Source organism: Zingiber officinale, chromosome 4B (genome assembly GCF_018446385.1).
Source record: "Zingiber officinale cultivar Zhangliang chromosome 4B, Zo_v1.1, whole genome shotgun sequence".
NCBI lineage: Eukaryota > Viridiplantae > Streptophyta > Magnoliopsida > Zingiberales > Zingiberaceae > Zingiber > Zingiber officinale.
The window spans coordinates 68,576,454-68,594,113 of NC_055993.1; the positions used below are offsets into that span (position 1 = coordinate 68,576,454).

The window sequence follows — 17,660 nt, forward strand, 5'->3', positions numbered from 1 at the left end:
GAGCCCGAGAAGAAGAAGCCCCCTTTGACTTCAAAATTGACCTTCAGGTCCTTGTAGAAATCGCTCACTAAGGTCAGCAAAAGCAATGCATTTCCAACGATGTTCCAAGGCGTCCACGATCCGAATGAGGAGAAAGTGGTGAAGTCGTTGAGGGACACACTACTATCGAAGGGTCAGCTACCTGAGAAGTATGATGACTACCATACACTTCTCCGGTATGGCTAGAATACATTTGTTAAGTAGCTGGAAGAAATTTCTCTTTTTGAATCCTTCTTATTATTATATTGATCATACATGTCCTAGTTCTATATCGTGTGAAAGAATTTTACTATTGATGCTATAGCTTTCTATTCTTCTCTGCAGATTTTTGTGATTGCGGAACTTCAACATGTCTAAGGCAGAGATCATGTTTGTTAATATGCTCAAGTGGAGAGATAGTTCTGGTGTTTATCTTATTGCAAAAGTAATATATTCCTGACATGTTTTTCTCCCTATGGGTTACTATGTGGGCATTTCAATTCAACACCTCACGACTTTTACTGACTTTGACACAAATATGATGAAACAAATAACAATTTTCATCCAATTTCTACAATAATATTTCTGCCGAGATCTTTTTCCTTGCAAACATTAAATCAAATGACAGATTAAAAAAATGTCTTTTAAATGCTGGTTTTTTCTAAATAATGCTTTCATTTTTTTCAAACATAACCATGATGATCCATGTGAATATACATTCCTTTGCAGGTTTTGGATTCTTTATAGGGCCAAGCAAGATGGACCAGTAGTCTTGGTAAATTACCTTACTATGAATATCATCCTATACCTTGGTCATCTCAATATAACTGTTGTACAAACACCTATTCAGGGTTGGCGTCATCCTTGGGAAGGGCATGGAGATCACTCACATGATCATGTGCCTGAAGACAAGGTATTATAGTACAAGCATGCCTTAATTCATCTACAATTTCCCTTTTGTTTGTGTATGTATAAGATGCTTCCAAAGCTTCAATATGATTATTGTTGACAACAGGTGCTTATTCATGAATAAGCTCCAAGCAGATTCAATTTCCCTATAAGATGTATGTTTGGATTCATGGTATAGACTAAAAGATTATTGTTGTGGCACCTTTACCTTAGAAGTGCTAACAAGCTCAATGCACATGATGAATCTCTTTGCTATCCTTTCAAACTGCTAATTTCTAGCTTCAATATGCATTGACATTGACCTGTTATGCTTGGATATCTTCTAGGTGTAGATGTTAGAACATCCAAGATATGCGAACTTGGAATATTGAATTATAGAGCTAAGCGAGTGCTTTGGATTGCCCTCCGCCAGCTTGAAGTAATTGAGACCCACAGTGGATATGGTTCTCATCACACATCTTTCCTGTAATGAATTAAGATTGTCTGCTACATTTTTGACCTGGCTCTGATCCATTAGATCTGTGTAACTATGCTGTAAGATTTCACAGTAGAACGAGAGACATGTGAGAAGGTGATTTCTTTGACTCATTTAATTAGATCTAGTCCTTTATTTGCTAATACTTCCCCATACTGATTTTTTTTAAGCATGTTAGAATTGTGAAGAATTTCTAATTATATCTGTGTGCTACCTTTCTCATAGTTTATTGCAATGTGTGATAACTATTAGATGTTGCTATTCTTTCTCTCCATTATGTAGTCCTTTGATTAATATTTGCCAATTTTCCATAGTTTTTCACTTTAAGATCTTTCAAGCATCTAGTGACAAGTGCAAATTGGTTAGCATCTAGTGACATCCTTGTGTTGACTTTAGAGATTAAAAATTGATGTAATTAGCATGTTTTTCTGGTGCTATAATCCAATGATATAATTTAGTTGTATTCGCTATTGCTTGAATAAGTTGATTAAAGTTGCAAGTTGAGCCTGCACTTTCACTAAGACTAGAAATTTTATCCTTTAATCAAGTAGTAGTTTCTTGATGGAGTTTATTTAGCATATGAAACTCATTTAAGATTTATGTTTGTTGTTCAATACTTTTTTGACCTCATACTTGTTATAATTTTTGGTTTATAATGCATTGGACCTTAATGTAAAAAGGCAGATTGTCTACCTTATGGCTCCATTTGTGATAGACGAAACTTTACAAACACCAGCAGATGTTGTGAAAGGCACATCCTTATAACAGGCAACCACTCTTTATTAGACTGCAGATCAACCTGCAGCTTCTCCCAAACTTTGCTCTTGGCGTTTAAGACGCTGTTTGGTTCGCCTGAGTATCCCAGAAAGGTCACTCGTTCACCAACCTTGGCTGATGATGGTGGATCAACTAACTCAACCTGGAAACAAAATGAATTCATTAGTCGTTCTTGATGAATGATCACATGTAAAGATGATAATTTCCCAGGTAAACCAACCAATATTATAATACTAAAAAACTAACAGGTTAGTAAAAGCAAAGACTTGTAAGAATGGAGGCAGAGTTAACGACTTAACTTTGTGTGGTCATCGTTTGATGCAGCCAAGACCATTGCTTGTGACTTAATGCCCCTCATGGTTGCAGGCTTCAAGTTACAAAGGACACAAACCTTCCGATTCTGCACCAGTGATTTAGAGAACATAGGAAATTCACATCCAAATGGAAGAAAATTTGAAAAGGGAAGCAAAATAAACCTGCATTTCCTCAAGAGGAATATATTTCACGAGGCCACTAACAACTGTTCGAGGGGATTCTTCACCGACATCAATTTCTTCAACATAGAGTGAATCTGCATCTGGGTGCTTCTGAACTTTTTTGATGAGGCCAACAGGTATGTCAAGTCTTGAGACAGAAATTTCTGTTTCAGCAGACTTCGTTTTTGTACTGCCAGAAGGCTTGTTATGTTGTTTCTTAGAATTTCCTACAGCAGGTCACATGAGAAACTTATTGAGCTCTAGGATAAGCTTTAACTTCATTAAGTCGAGTTTTATTAATACTTCAAAACTTGGAAAACCATTTACATTAATACAACACTAAAAAGTAGCTTCATTTGCAGGTCTAGGATAAACCTTCATGAAACTTTCTCCTTGTATCAAAAATTGTATATGGTCAAGAGTTACTAGTGCTTCAGATAAAGATGAACTCTTCTAATATATGTTTATATTTTGCAGGTTCTATTGACAAAGTTTTATGTTGTGGTTTTATTTGCCGATATGAATGGGGTACTTGAAGAGTATGATTTATCAAATCTGTTATTGTGATTGTAGCAACTACATTTCTCCAAATTTCAGCTATCAACCCTGTTTTACGTCTTCTACAGGTATTATATTCTTCCCTTTTATTTTTGGTGCTTTGCTCACATACTTTGATTCACAAAAATCCAGAATGTTGGAAAAGGTTGATATGGAAGAATCAGCAAGTGAGAAAGAGGAGTCCGATGAAATTCTACAAGTTGAAGATTTTGATGGGGCTTGAGTTGACAATAATTACTTGCAATCCTACATGGCATGAACCACCATCACAAGTTTCTAGTCTTTTGACAATTATTCATTAGTTGTAAATGAAGTTTATTTGTTTATTTGTATTGGGATAAATTTTATTTGAATATTAGACATGTTTTTTCTTTTGTGATTGTAATATAATTCTTGTATAAGTAACATTTTGAATGACATTGATATGGAAAATATTCTTTCTTTTGTGATTATGATTCTTTATTATATATTTATATTGAAATATGATATATTGGTATTAAAAGATAATAATTTAAAAGACAATGATCTAAAACTGTTGTTGTTGTCTATCACCTTCAAAGACAACGGTTAAAAACCGTTGTCAAAGCCCCAAAAACGGTTGTAAACTAGCAGTGTTAATAAAAAATGCTCTAAACAACAACGGTTCTAAACCGTTGTCTTTTCATTCAAAGACAACGGTTTAAAACCGTTGCAAAACTGTTGTCTTTTCATTCAAAAGACAACGGTTTAAAACCGTTGTCGTAGCCTCCACTTTTAACAACACTGCCAGTTACAACGGTTTTAAAGGGCCTACGACAACGGTTTTTAACCGTTATCTTTTAATGTTTTTGTTGTAGTGTTGAGTTGTGCAGGACTACAGGATACACATGTGACTCAGGTTGACGGCTTCGGGTCCGGTGAAGGATGGAGCATCCAAGGGACCATGGATAAGGCAGCAAGGACAAGGGCCGAGGGAAGCGACTTCAAGGCATACGCGAAGGATGACATTGGGGATAAGCCGCGGGCTTGGATGCATCCGAGAGACGAGAGCCAAAGGAAGTAAGCTTGAAGGCAAGAGGTTAAAGCTACAAAGAAGAGTCAAGTGAGTCGTGAGAGTACAAGTGCATGAGAGATTGTACTCGGGAAAAAATCCCGTGGGGGGGGGGGGGGGGGCGGTAGCAGTTTCTGCAGCAGTCGACTGATGCACTGTAGTAGTCGACTGGTACACTGTAGCGTCGGCTGGTAGAGAGCCGTTGAGAGTAGGGCTGTAAATAAGCCGAGTCGAGCCGAGCTTTGGGGTGTTCAAGCTTGTTTGATAAGATAACCGAGCCGAGCCGAGCCGAGTTTAAAATGAACCAAGCTTTTGAAATGAGTGTTCAAGCTTGGCTTGGTTTATTTTTTATGAGCTTGAGCTTGTTTGAAGCTTGACTTGAGCTTGGTTCGTTTAGATGTTATCAAGCTCTCAATTCAAGCTTGGCTTGAGCTTGATTCGAGCTTGGCTTGAGCTTGGTTTGAGCTTGGTTCGTTTAGATGTTATCAAGCTCTCAATTCAAGCTTGGCATGAGCTTGGTTTGAGCTTGGTTCGTTTAGATGTTATCAAGCTCTCAATTCAAGCTTGTTTGATTGTTTGAAACTTTTAATTGTTTGATTGGTTATTAAGATTGATAATTTAAATTTATTATTTATTTATTTTATTTTATTTTATTATTTATTTAGCATATCGAAAAGAATTTTATTAATAAATATTGTTCGTGAACGTTGTTCACGAACATTGTTCACGAACGTTTTCATGAACGTTAACGAGCTAAACACATATGTGTTCAAGCTTGTTTATTTAGCTTAACGAGCTGTTCAAGCTTGTTTATTTAATTAATTTAATGTATATTGAACAAACATAAACAAGCTCTTACCAAGCCGAACACCAAGCTTGTTCATGAACGCTTGGTTCATTTACAGCCCTAGTTGAGAGAGTCGTTGGGCTGGCACCAGTCGACTGGTGCAAGGACCAGTCGACTGGTAACGGGCAAATAAGGTTACTGATTTCTTCCAAGCTCTATAAGAAGGAGCTTGGGATGGCCGGCCAAGTTGACGAAATTAGACTTGGTTAAAGCCTAATTAGTAGTCACTAAGTGCTCAAAGGTTCCCTTGTGTCCAAGTATTTTTGGTGAGTGTTGTGGTGAGGTTTCTCCACCCACAAGGAGGTTGAGCTAGTCGGAATTTACCGGGGACTAATCCACCGACAGATTGAGGGATCGTCCACCTTATGGACACGCCGAGTAGGATCAAGTTATCTCCGACCCACGTTACATCGACATGCATTGCTTATTATTTTCTTTGTCTTTAGCTTTTGTATTCGTAATTTGTATTGTATTATTCCGCTTATGCACTAATGAATACGTAGGAAGCGAGTAATTGGGGGCGCCGTCTATCCAACCCCCCTTCAAGTTGGCCGCAAGATCCTCCAACATTACCGACTTGTTGTACGTTGTGTATAGTACAAAGAGAATAGCTAAGGAGCTATGAGAGTCTTTGGATTAGAAATACAAGATGGAGGATGCGGGGCTAAGAAATTTATTGTGGGCCGATTCCTGGACTACAAGATGATTGACTCCAAGATGGTGCTCAGCTAAGTGTAGGAGTTTCAAGTGATCTTAGATGAGATCCACTCAGAAGGTATGGTTCTGAGTGAAACCTTCCAAGAGGCTACTATCATTAAGAAACTGCCTCTCTACTGGAAGAACTTCAAGAACTGCCTAAAGCACAAGCGAAAGAAGATGAATGTTGAATAATTCATTGTTAAACTTTGCATCAAAGAAGACAACAAGAGTTCAGAGAGAAAATTATTCTCTTGGGTTACTATAAAAGCTAACGTAGTTGAGTACGGTCAAAACTCAAAATAGAAGAATTACACTCTAAAGGAGATAATAAATACTCTTCTATTGAGCTTTGGACTGCTAGAGGTCATGTGGGGGAAGTTGTGTTAACAGCTAATTACCTTTAAATAAGATGCCCCAAAAGAAAATAGATAAGAGCTCTTATGAGTAATGGAATGGAAGACAATCGTCCTATAAATATTTACAAATGTGGAGGTGTCTTGTCAAAGTTTTGGTGCATGATCCAAAAAAGATGAAGATATGACCAAAGACTGTTGATTGCATATTTATTGGATAAGCATATAATAGTAGCACATATCAATTTTTTGTGTATAAGTCACAAATACAAGATATACACAAGAACTCGATAATAAAATTGAGAATACCTCGTTCTTCGAGCATATATTTCTGTATAAGACTCGAGAGGAAGTTAGCTCCTTAAAATGGGCATATGAAACACAAAGTGAAGTTGATGATGAGGAATCAGTCGAGGTTGAGCTTAGATGGAGCAAAAGAGCTTTGATTGAAAAAGCCTAAGGAATAGATTTTATCACTTTCATGTTGGAAAATAAGCCCCAGAGTTACTCAAAAGTAGTAAACTCTTCTGATTGATCCAGTGTGAGAGAGGCAATTACATTTGAGATAGAATCTATCTTGTAAAATCACACTTGGGAACTTGTGAATCTTCCTTCGAGAAGTAAACCACTAGGTTGCAAGTGGATCTTCGAGAAGATCATTACAAGAAAAAAGCTGATAGACAACGTTTAAAAGCGTTGTCTATGTGGCTGAAAAAGTATTGTTAAAACCATTATTGTTAAAAGTCAGCTCAAAGACAATGCTTTAAAAGTATTGTCATTTTTAGCAAAGACAACGCTTATGCAACACTTTAAAAGCGTTGTCATTTTTTGCAAAGACAACGCATAAAAAGTGTTGTCTTTTTTAAAGACAACGCATAAAAAGCGTTGTCTTTTTTAGCAAAGACAACAGTTTCACAACGCATAAAAAAGTATTGTCTTTTTTAGCAAAAGACAAGAGGTTTTAAACTATTGTCTTTTAAAACCAAAGACAAATAAAAGATAAATGAAAACGAATCTACTTCAATCAATAACATATTATTAAATAAACAATCAAGATAAATATATAAATTATCATCCTTATACTTCTATAACAAACATAATTACTCGCATACAAAGAAATTTTAATTAGGAGACACTCAAAATTACTCTTATCGACTACATCTTATTTGCATGAACTTAAAGGATCTTGATAGATGCTACTTATCCTCTTAACTTAAATATTCTTTACTCATTGCCTTTAACATCTTCTCACTTAAATCCCAAAGCCTACTTGATAGTTCTTTGTCGAAGTACTTCCCAGTCACACCCCTGAGGTTTGGATGCAGTGCCACATAGCATGTAGTTGCTGCTCCTATAAGATTACAGAACAAACATATTAGTAAGATTACAAAAAAAAAATGAATGATAGCACAACTCATGAAGAATAATTGATCATAATCGCCATGGGTTGGCAACAATTGATATATTGAGCCTAATTGTCACTTGTCTGCATTCAAGTGCCTCATATTTTTGGTATCTTCAAAATCTGAAAGATAAAATACAATTATCAACAAGACAAAACAAAACATTGCCAACCAAATTGTAAATCAACATGATTCATTCACTTTTAAATAAGGCAAATAAAAGCACAAGATACTTAATTACCCATCAGCAATATCTGTCACACTAGATCATGTGGGCACAATTAATGTAATATGACAAATGTGATATAGCAAGCTTGAAAAGAACTATAACTATTAAATCAGTTGGTCCTCACCAATATATATAGACTTGGACAACAACCTGTGTGCTTGGATTACAAGCTGATTGTAAAATCATGAGTTTAAAATTTGATATGAAACATTGATACTAGTTGAAATAATTTAATAATGTATGTTTCACTGCATGTTTAAAGAATGAGGTAATCAACAACTAAAAATCTTATTAAGCAAAACTATAGACAATTAAGAAGCCAGGTGTCGATCATCTTTTATGAAATAATGTATGTTCACTATAAGCTTAATAATGTATGGCCATTATAAGCTTAAAGAATTAAGCACTCAACAACTAAGATTCTAATAAATAAAAAGGCAGACAACTATGATGACATGATGTAAGATCAGTCATCGTCATGAAATAATGCATGTACAATGTATCGGAGAAGTATGACAATGAGTGCTAATCCTTAGACAAGATGCTTTTGGTAAATTAAGGTTCAATAAACAAATAATAACAACTAAGTGAATGTACTTTAAATGAAACATAACAATTAACTACGATGATGATGAATGGATGATATGAAACAAACCAAGTTGTAGCAAGATTATCTAATTAACAAACATAACCAACCTATAATTCAACACAAATGATATTGCAAGCAATTAAACTAAAACATTGCAAAATTGAATGAATCTAATGTAACAAACATTTCTTCAAACACTTAACATGGAGGAAATAAATAAGGCAAAATGCATGCAATCAAAAGAGGAAATGACAACTCCATTACAATTCAAGACTTAAAAGTAAAGAACCAACAAGTCACACACGGAATCAAACAAATGTTATCCAGATCTTGAAGGTTATTGTTGGAAGCTTTAGATGGAACTGATTTGAGGATCTTGGAAGGCCTGAATGGAGAGATGGTTGTTGTCCGATTCTTGGAAGAAGAGCTACAAATGAGAGTTGATCAGAGAGGGAATGTGAGTGTGATCTAGATGGAGTGGGTTGAGTTGTGATGGTGACGAAGATGCTGTGTGGAATGGTCGGATGAAGCTTCTTTGACAAGAGATCTGCCGACTAAGAGGCTATGGATTGATGAAGTCGGTTGTAGCACTTCTCCCGATCGGGAGAAATTTGCAGCATGAAGAGATGATGGCTCCTGAATTCAGAAGCTAGATTTTAGGTTCAGCGGGAGAGGGATTCAACAGAGTATCGTTAGACGGAGAGGAGTTCAGAGGAGAGGTTCACGAAGAGGGTTCGTCGAAGAGGAGTTGGACGAAGAGGGCATGAGATGAGATGAGGAGACAAGTACGTACTCGTGAGAGGGATTCGGGAGGAGAAGACTATGCATGAGAGGGGTTCGGTAGGAGAGATTCAGGAGAAAGGTGGGTGACAAAGTGAAACCTAGGTCTTTTCTACTCCTTAGTTGCATCCAACGGTTCAGATCATCCCAAATTTAGATGAGGGCTTGACAATAGACAATGTTTTTAAAAAATCGTTGTCGTAGACACTAAAAAATGCTAATAGACAACGCTTTTGAAAAAATATTGTGTTTGACCCACAAAAATCACTCATAGACAACGGTTTTTAAAAAAGTGTTGTCTATTAGTAAAAAAAATAAAGAAATAGATAATGATTTTCACTAAAAGCGTTGTTAAAAAAAAGACAACGTTTTTTAAAAAAAAACATTGTCTTTTAAGTATTGTAAAATCCCAAATTTCTTGTAGTAAGAAAATGAAGTCAGATGACATAATTGATAAGTACAAATCCATATTGGTAATCAAAGGATATCGACAACGAGAATGCCTTGATTACTTTCATATATATTCTTTGATATCAAGAATAACTTCCATAAGAGTATTGTTGGCTATAGCTGCTCAATGGAATCTCGAAATATATTAGATGGATGTAAAGATAACTTTTTTAAAAGAGGATTTAGAAGAGAAAATCTACATGAAGCAACTTAAAGGGTTTTTTATGATAGGACAGAAAAATAAGGTTTGCATATTGGTGAAGTCATTATATGGCTTGAAACAAGTACCAAAGCAGTGACATGAGAAATTTTATAATGCCATAAAGGAATATGGATTCAAGATTAATGAATATGATAAATATATCTATATGAAAGTCACAGAGAATGATTACATCATCTTGTGCTTATATGTAGATGACATACTTATCATTGGGAGTAATGATAAGATAATCAAATTCACTAATAATATGTTGAACTCAAGATTTGACATGAAAGACATGAGCCTAGCTAATATGATTCTAGGAATCAAAATTTTTAAAATAGCAGAAGGACTTGTTCTTAGTCAGTCCTATTTCATGGACAAGATTCTTAAGAAATTCACCAAGAGTAATACTGTGTTGGCACGAACGTTGATAGTTATGAGTCAACATTTATCGAAAAATCAAGGAGAAAGTATCTCTCAGATAGAGTACTCTTGAGTGATTGGAAGTCTGATGTACTTAATGAGTTGTACACGACTAGACTTAGCCTACATAGTTAGTAAACTGAGTAGATACACGAATAATCCTAGTGTTGAGCACTGGAAAGGGATAATAAAAGTACTGGGTTACTTGAGGTATACTCATGAATATGGACTACACTATACGAGATATCCTGCTATAATCGAAGGATATAATAATGTGAGTTGGATATCTAATATAAAAAACTCTAAGTCTATGAGTGAATATGTATTCACTCTTGGAGGTGCATCAATATTGTGGAAATCTTTTAAGTAAACTGTAATAACTAAATTCATGATGGAATCTAAGTTTGTATCTCTTGATAAATGTAGTGAAGAGGATGAATGACTACTGTAATTCTTAGAAGATATTCTGAGATAGTTAAAATCAATACTGGTAATTTTCATACATTGCGATAGTTTATTAGCAATTGGCTGGGCATAAAGTCATCAGTATAATGGTAAGTCTAGGCATATACGTCTTACACATGATACCATTAGACAACTACTCTCCATGGGAGTTACACTGTTGACTATGTAAAGTCAAAAGATAACCTAGCTGATCCACTAATCAAAGGATTATATCAAGAGTTAATTGCAAGCTCATCACAAGGAATGAGTTTGATGTCGTTATCAGCGATCAGTATAGAGGATACCTAACCTATGCTGACTATTGACCCCAAGAACTATATTCAAAGGGATAACACTGATTAGACATATTGTGGGGGATAACCCAATAAAACAATGACCAGACCAGGGTAAGCCAATGAACTTTTGATAATCAAGAAGAATATATGGCTACTCTCGAGGGATCACCTATGTGAAAAAGAAGTGGTGCTACTTTGAAGAGAATTGTGGACACAATTCTTAGAGCTTCTCAAGAATCAGGCGTGTTCATGATTAAGAACGAATACACTCATGAGAATTAAGTTGTATCAGGGAGAGTCATGGGTGAGATATGACAATGCTTACATAGATGGTAGAACAGTTCAAGGGCATCATGTCTACTATCAGCCAGTATGCAAACAAATCTTCACAAGGGAAGGTTCAAAGGATAAAACCTACCTATCCTATACTTGACTCAACAACTGAATGCTATCACATACCCTATTTTCCATTCATGTTGGGGATTGTTAGAAATGTGAATGGAATAAAGAGGTGAAGAATGTTGGTTGGTCCTAGGAAGATCGTACTGGTTCCACTGTACAAAAATTTTGTACAAGTGTCGAATCTTTCCTAAACAACGTATTGTGTTCTTTAGAAGTTAAATTAGGAATCGCAAACGGAACTTAATATTATTGATTCCAAATTTAACTTATCTGTTCTTAATGGTTTTAGATTTGGATTACAAGCGAAACTTAACACTATTGATCCAAATCCACCTATGTTATAAATTCAATTAAATATTAATTTCTAAAATTGGCTTCCAGGACTACATGACAAGGCACATGGCCTTCTTGGGTATGGGAGCATCCACCACCGCCTAGATAAAGCCTTTTAAGGAAAGCTAATATTTAATTTCCTTATATAACTCTAGGTTTAACCAAAAGGAACAATCGAATCACAAATTCGAAAAAACAAAAAAGAACACAACTTCGAAACAAATCTGAAAAACTAAAATCTAATGTCTCTTGTGTTTGGAATTCTTACAAAGAAAAATAACTAGCATGATGCGAAAAAAATTACTAGTTATATCTTTCCTTTGTATGCTAATAACCTCGAGATCTTCTGCCATATTCCTCACTTCGCCTTGGACGTCGTGTGGGCGACGATCCTCCAAGATGAACACCACCCGAAAAGCTCCTCCTCCTTCTAGTATTCGGCCACCAACACCGCCAAGGAACCAAAGAGAGCAAGGGAAAAGGGAAGGGAAGAGGCCCGGCCACAAGAGAGAGCACAATCAATAGAATAAGAATAGATGCATACCCTACTTCTCCTCTTCTTCTCCTTCTCTTTGTATCCGGCCATACAAAACAACCACATAGAGGTGGTCGGCCCTAGCATGAAGAGAAGCAAGGGTCGGCCCTTAGGAGAAGACTTGGAGAGAAGAAAGAAAAGAATATAATTGATTAGATTGATCCATGAGGCCTCTCCTCCCCTTCTTGTATATTACTTGCCCAAGGCAAATAAGGAAAGACTTTTTACAAAAATTAAAATCTTCCTCTTGTTTTTCCTTTTCCCCTTTTATTTTTCCTTTTCCTTTCTCTTGATTGATCCAATCATCCAATCAATAATTGATTGGTTTATTTGATTGGCTGGCCCCTTGCTTGGGCACCAAGCAAGGGTGGCCGGCCCCTTAAAAGGAAGGAAATACTTTTGTAAAAAAATTTATAAGCAAAGAAGAAAAGCTCTTATAAAATTTTACAAGCTCTCTTTTTAATTTCCCAATGTGGATGTTAAAAAAGGAAAGTTTTAAAAATTAAAATCAAATTTTAAAATTTAAAACTTCTCTTCTAAAATTTTCATTTTTAACATGGTTATAAAAATAGAAAATTTATAATTTTAAAACTTCTCTTCCTTTTTCCTTAAAACCTCATGTTAAAAAAGGAAAGTTTTAAAACTTTTAAATTTTCTTTTAAACCATGTGGCCTAATTTAAATAAGGAAAGTTTTATATTTTAAAATCTCTCTTTTAAAACTTGTAGATATCTACAAAAAGAAGATTTTAAAAATTTAAAACACCCCTCCTAGTTTGAATTATGTGGTCGGCCCCCTTAATTATGCTAATGGTCGGGCCCCTTTGAGAAGGTAGTGGTCGGCCCTTGGCTTGGTCACCAAGCCTTGGGTCGGCCCCCTCTTGGACACCAAGATGGGCTTTATATGGATGGACTTGAGGCTTTAATGAGGCTACGACAGGGACCTAGAGGAGAAATTGGTTTTGGCCTTCCGATGAGGTTGAGTATCCCGTGTTCGCCCCGAACACACAACTCAAGTTCATCAATAATAACTCATTCCACTAAAGAGTTATTATTGCACTACCGCACCAATCCCAAATTACATTATGGCTCCTTCTTATCATGAGTGTGTTAGTCTCCCTGTGTTCAAGATATCGAATATCCATTAATTTAATTGAGTTACTGACAACTCACTATAATTAATGTCTTAGTCCAAGAATAGTACCACTCAACCTCATTGTCATGCAGACTAAGTCCTCCTGCAGGGTTTAACACGATAATCCTTATGAGCTCCTCTTGGGGACATTCTCAACCTAAATTTCTAGGACACAGTTTCCTTCTATAATCAACAACACACACTATAAGTAATATCATTTCCCAACTTATCGGGCCTTTTGATTTATCGAGCTAAATCTCACCCTTTGATAAGTTAAAGAAATAAATATTAAATATATATGCTTGTTATTATATTAGGATTAAGAGCACACACTTCCATAATAACTAAGGTCTAGTTCTTTTATTAAGTCAATATAAAAAGAACTTACCTAAAATGGTCCTACTCAATACACTTAGAGTGTACTAGTGTAATTTATTAGTCAAGATAAACTGATACCTAATTACACTACGACTATTCCAATGGTTTGTTCTTTTCCATCTTAGTCATGAGCAACTATTTATAATTTATAAAGAACTGATAACATGATCTTCTGTGTGTGACACCACACACCATGTTATCTACAATATAAATTAATTGAACAACTACACTTAACAAATAAATGTAGACATTTGACCAATGTGATTCTTATATGTCTATACAAAAAGCTAGACTTTTAGTATACACTCTAACAAAGACGAGGAGACTCTATTATGCGTGAGTTAGTCCCATATTAGAAGTCTCTTAGCTTTATTGTTGGTTTAAATTATGATACATGCATTGATGGTGTAAACATACACAAGGAGAGACTCTCTCACGTGTAGATGCGTAAGGGTGGGTGCAAATCCAGGGTTCATATTTGCACTAAACCAAGTTGACTCATGTGCGAACACGACCTGCACACGTCGAATGTCAGACCAGTCGAGGTAAAATTTGCCTAAATGAATGAACCAACGTTTTGCCACTTAAATTTCTTTTTACTACTTGCTTAAGAGTATAACGGAAACATTAATATGAAATTAATAGTAATTCCATAATGTCTCGATATTAATGGCGACATTAAACTCATTAATGGTGACTTTGTAACGTCTCAGCATTAATGACGACATTAAACCTAGCATTAAATTATTATAATTTATCATTCGTTGCAAGCAAGGTGAGAGCTCCTGTATAAGAAGGCTAGATCTTGAGCAAAGGTAAGTGTAATGGAAGATAAGCAGAAGAGAGAGTGAGAGGAAGAGCAGGAAACGAACCTCTGTCCACCCATGTTCTCCCACAAAACTCTCATAGTCGTACATTCGTTTGGTTGAATTATTCATGATAGCACTCGGGTGCATTCTCAGTTCACCACGAACAACCAGTGCTTGGTTGTGTGCATGGTTTTGCTGTTGTATCCTGTGATACAGATGACCCGAGAGAACCTCAAAGAACAGCAAGAGGTGGGGTGAATCTGTTTCAAGAAAATTGTGTTGAGTGCAGGTCTCGGTATCTTACTCAGTGAATTCCCTTGCCGATCGGTGATTTACTCCCGATTCTACTATACGCCGCATTAACTCTACAACTCTGACCACTGGAAGCTTGGCAGAACCAGCCCCGCTGGTAGCTTGGAATTATCCGCTCAGGTCATCTTAACAGATAAGTTAGAATTGATTTTGTGTAATTTCAATCCAGTAATTTTCTCTAATATCTCCGATAACAAATGATTTAACCGCTCATCCTATATGCTCCTCACAATCCGTCTTCAAATTATGTGAAGAGAAGTAAATTATAGGATTAACTTATTGTTGACCATCAAATAAATAGGAGTGTAAAAAAATTTTTATCCGAGGACATATACCATCCAGAATTAACTTCTAGCCTATTATAATAAATCAGTCACATTTTAATTAACTAGGCATTTAATCACTTTTTTTCGTATAGTAAAGCATCCAAAAGACCCTTCACCGTCCATTCGTGGATAAAGTGAAGAGATACAAATATAGTTTTCATATGGAGATTGATTTCACTTTTACTGAGAACAAAAGTGAGAACATGATGACGGCTCAACAAATATATCAATCTCCAATATCTATATGAAGGAACAGCTACTTGGTATCTTTACTGAGCCACCATCTGCATAGTATTTCAATAGGTTGACATTCAAAATCAACATCCAACCCTTTGTTGAATTTATCGATGGCAAAAGATAGAATTATTAAAAAAAATATTCTATCGCTTAAAATTATTATTCTTCATGTAAATTGTAATTAATTATTACAATAAATAATTTTTTTATTATTTAGAGTTAGAATTGATGATGAGACACTAATATATAACAGTAAAAATCAAGAGAGTATTTTTGTTAATCATGAGTACAACTCTTTTAATTTTTACTAAAAGAACGCTCTATGAACCAGCCTTTCTTAAATTATATAGTTATTCTCAAGTACACCATTTGGTATTATAATCTTCTATTACATGGGTTAAATTTTAAATTAGTTGACCAATTAGATAAACAGGACAAGTCAATTTTATTGTATCTGCTATTGTAATTATAATAACTATAGCTTTATAACTGGTACAATATCAATATTGTTAAAAAAAATAATTTCATATTATAATAGTTATGAAATTGTAATATCATAAATATTAGATGAGTAGATCAACATCTATGATTTCATAATTATTAGAACCTGAATTATAATAGTTAGGAAATTATAACTACTATAATGTTGAACAGGTCAAGTCCATCCGATCCGATCGATTAAGGTTTAAATTTAAAACTGACATGTCAAAAAATTAAAACCCGAAAAATTTGTTTGAGGATAGATGTGTTACTTTATAAGAGGACTAGTGGGGTGTATATGTTCTTTTGATTTTTATCCTATATATAACCTTTGAGCAAGATAATTTTTTTTAGTCTTCTTTATTTCTCTCCATTGGCTCTTTTACTCTTCGTTATCTTTACATCAAACTCCTACCCCACCTATATCTCTTACCCTATATTTGGATAGGATGAACGTTCGAAGGAAAGGAAAGAGAGGGAAAAGAAGGAAAAGTAAAGTATTTCTATTTATTTAGGAGGGAGTAAGGTTTATTAATGTAACATGTATTGTGTTTGGGAGAAAAGTAAGGATAATAAAGTTTAAATATATAAAGTTATAAAAATATCTTAACTTTTGTTAAAGATTTACGCGTTCAAGAACCTAGTGCATCTTGTATATATTTATTAGTTAAGACTTACACATTTAAACATTTGTAGCTCATTTGTTAAAGTCGGTGTTAGCGTTAAAGTCGGCGACAGCGTCGAAGTCGGTGGTGCATCGGCATCAGCATCAACATCAAAGTTAGCAGTGAAGTCAGCGTTGAAGTCGGTGTCGACGTCAAAGTCGACATCGGACAAACAGTGCGAGTCGAGCGGTGCGAGTGTTTTTCGTCGCAATGCAAAAAATATCTAAAATAATGATTTTTAGAATTAATATAATAAAACATGGATAAAATTAGAACACAAATTTTTTTTCTAATTCCCCTTACCCTTCCTTACACCCTAAATCAAGGTGTAAGAAATTATTTCATTTCATGGGTAAAAAAGGTTAAAACTTACCATTCCTTACCTTTGTTTTCCGTAGCTCATTTCCTCTCAAACAAGATTTCAAGTTTTTCTTTCCCTTCTTTACCCTTCCATCCCCTTCCCTCACCTCCTCCCAAATAACGAGTTAAGGTGTATTTAGTTCAAGCTTATTATTGATAACCATGGTTATCTATCCAAGATTATCAATAAAAATTTTGTTTAGTTTAGGCAATAATTGACTCCCAAATAATGTATGACACATCAGTAAAAGGGGAATGCAACCTGAAACGTGATTACATAAAAAAAGTGAGATTTTCCTTGATTTCGAGGATAATGATTTTTTTTCTAAAATTATCCTCCAATATTTACCTTTGGGATAAAAATACTCATAAAAATTTAGCAAATCTCAATCCGTCCTAACATAACCAAGCCCAAGAGCATTATAGACTTGCAAAGAGTGCTCCCGACTAGTGACACGAAGAACCCTAGCCATGTTCCCCACTCGTAGAGAACCGTGGCGTTCCCCACTCATGAAGAACCCTGACATTCCCCACTCGCAAAGTCACTACATGTTCTTTTCCTATAAGATTTTCGAGTTCATGCCTAATTGATTAGCTTCTACTATGGCGGTAGCCCTAGCGGTAGCATTAATTGATAGCGAAGGCACTGTTGGGTGCAGGAAGACCAACACCATTGAGTGTCGCGTTCTAGCAATGGTACCCGAGGAGTTGCTCGTGGCGAGCCTGTTGGTG

The 17,660-nt window shown here is 35.4% G+C and overlaps 1 protein-coding gene and 2 long non-coding RNA genes across 3 annotated transcripts; 2 read left to right on the forward strand and 1 right to left on the reverse strand.

Moving 5' to 3' along the window:
* Positions 1 to 99: 99 nt before the first annotated feature.
* On the forward strand, positions 100 to 2,655 carry LOC121977598. Its single transcript, XR_006110961.1, has 4 exons — positions 100 to 793; positions 869 to 931; positions 1,254 to 1,498; positions 2,546 to 2,655. It is a non-coding gene; the product is annotated as an uncharacterized LOC121977598 (long non-coding RNA).
* On the reverse strand, positions 1,874 to 3,126 carry LOC121977597 (probable methionine--tRNA ligase). The gene is made up of 3 exons (XM_042530079.1): positions 2,656 to 3,126; positions 2,478 to 2,579; positions 1,874 to 2,321 (listed from the first exon to the last, which is right to left on the reverse strand). Exons 1-3 carry the CDS (start codon positions 2,659 to 2,661, stop codon positions 2,097 to 2,099), a joined length of 333 nt encoding a protein of 110 aa, XP_042386013.1. The 5' UTR covers positions 2,662 to 3,126; the 3' UTR covers positions 1,874 to 2,096.
* On the forward strand, positions 2,657 to 3,398 carry LOC121977599. The gene is made up of 3 exons (XR_006110962.1): positions 2,657 to 2,792; positions 3,133 to 3,281; positions 3,346 to 3,398. It is a non-coding gene; the product is annotated as an uncharacterized LOC121977599 (long non-coding RNA).
* Positions 3,399 to 17,660: the final 14,262 nt, after the last annotated feature.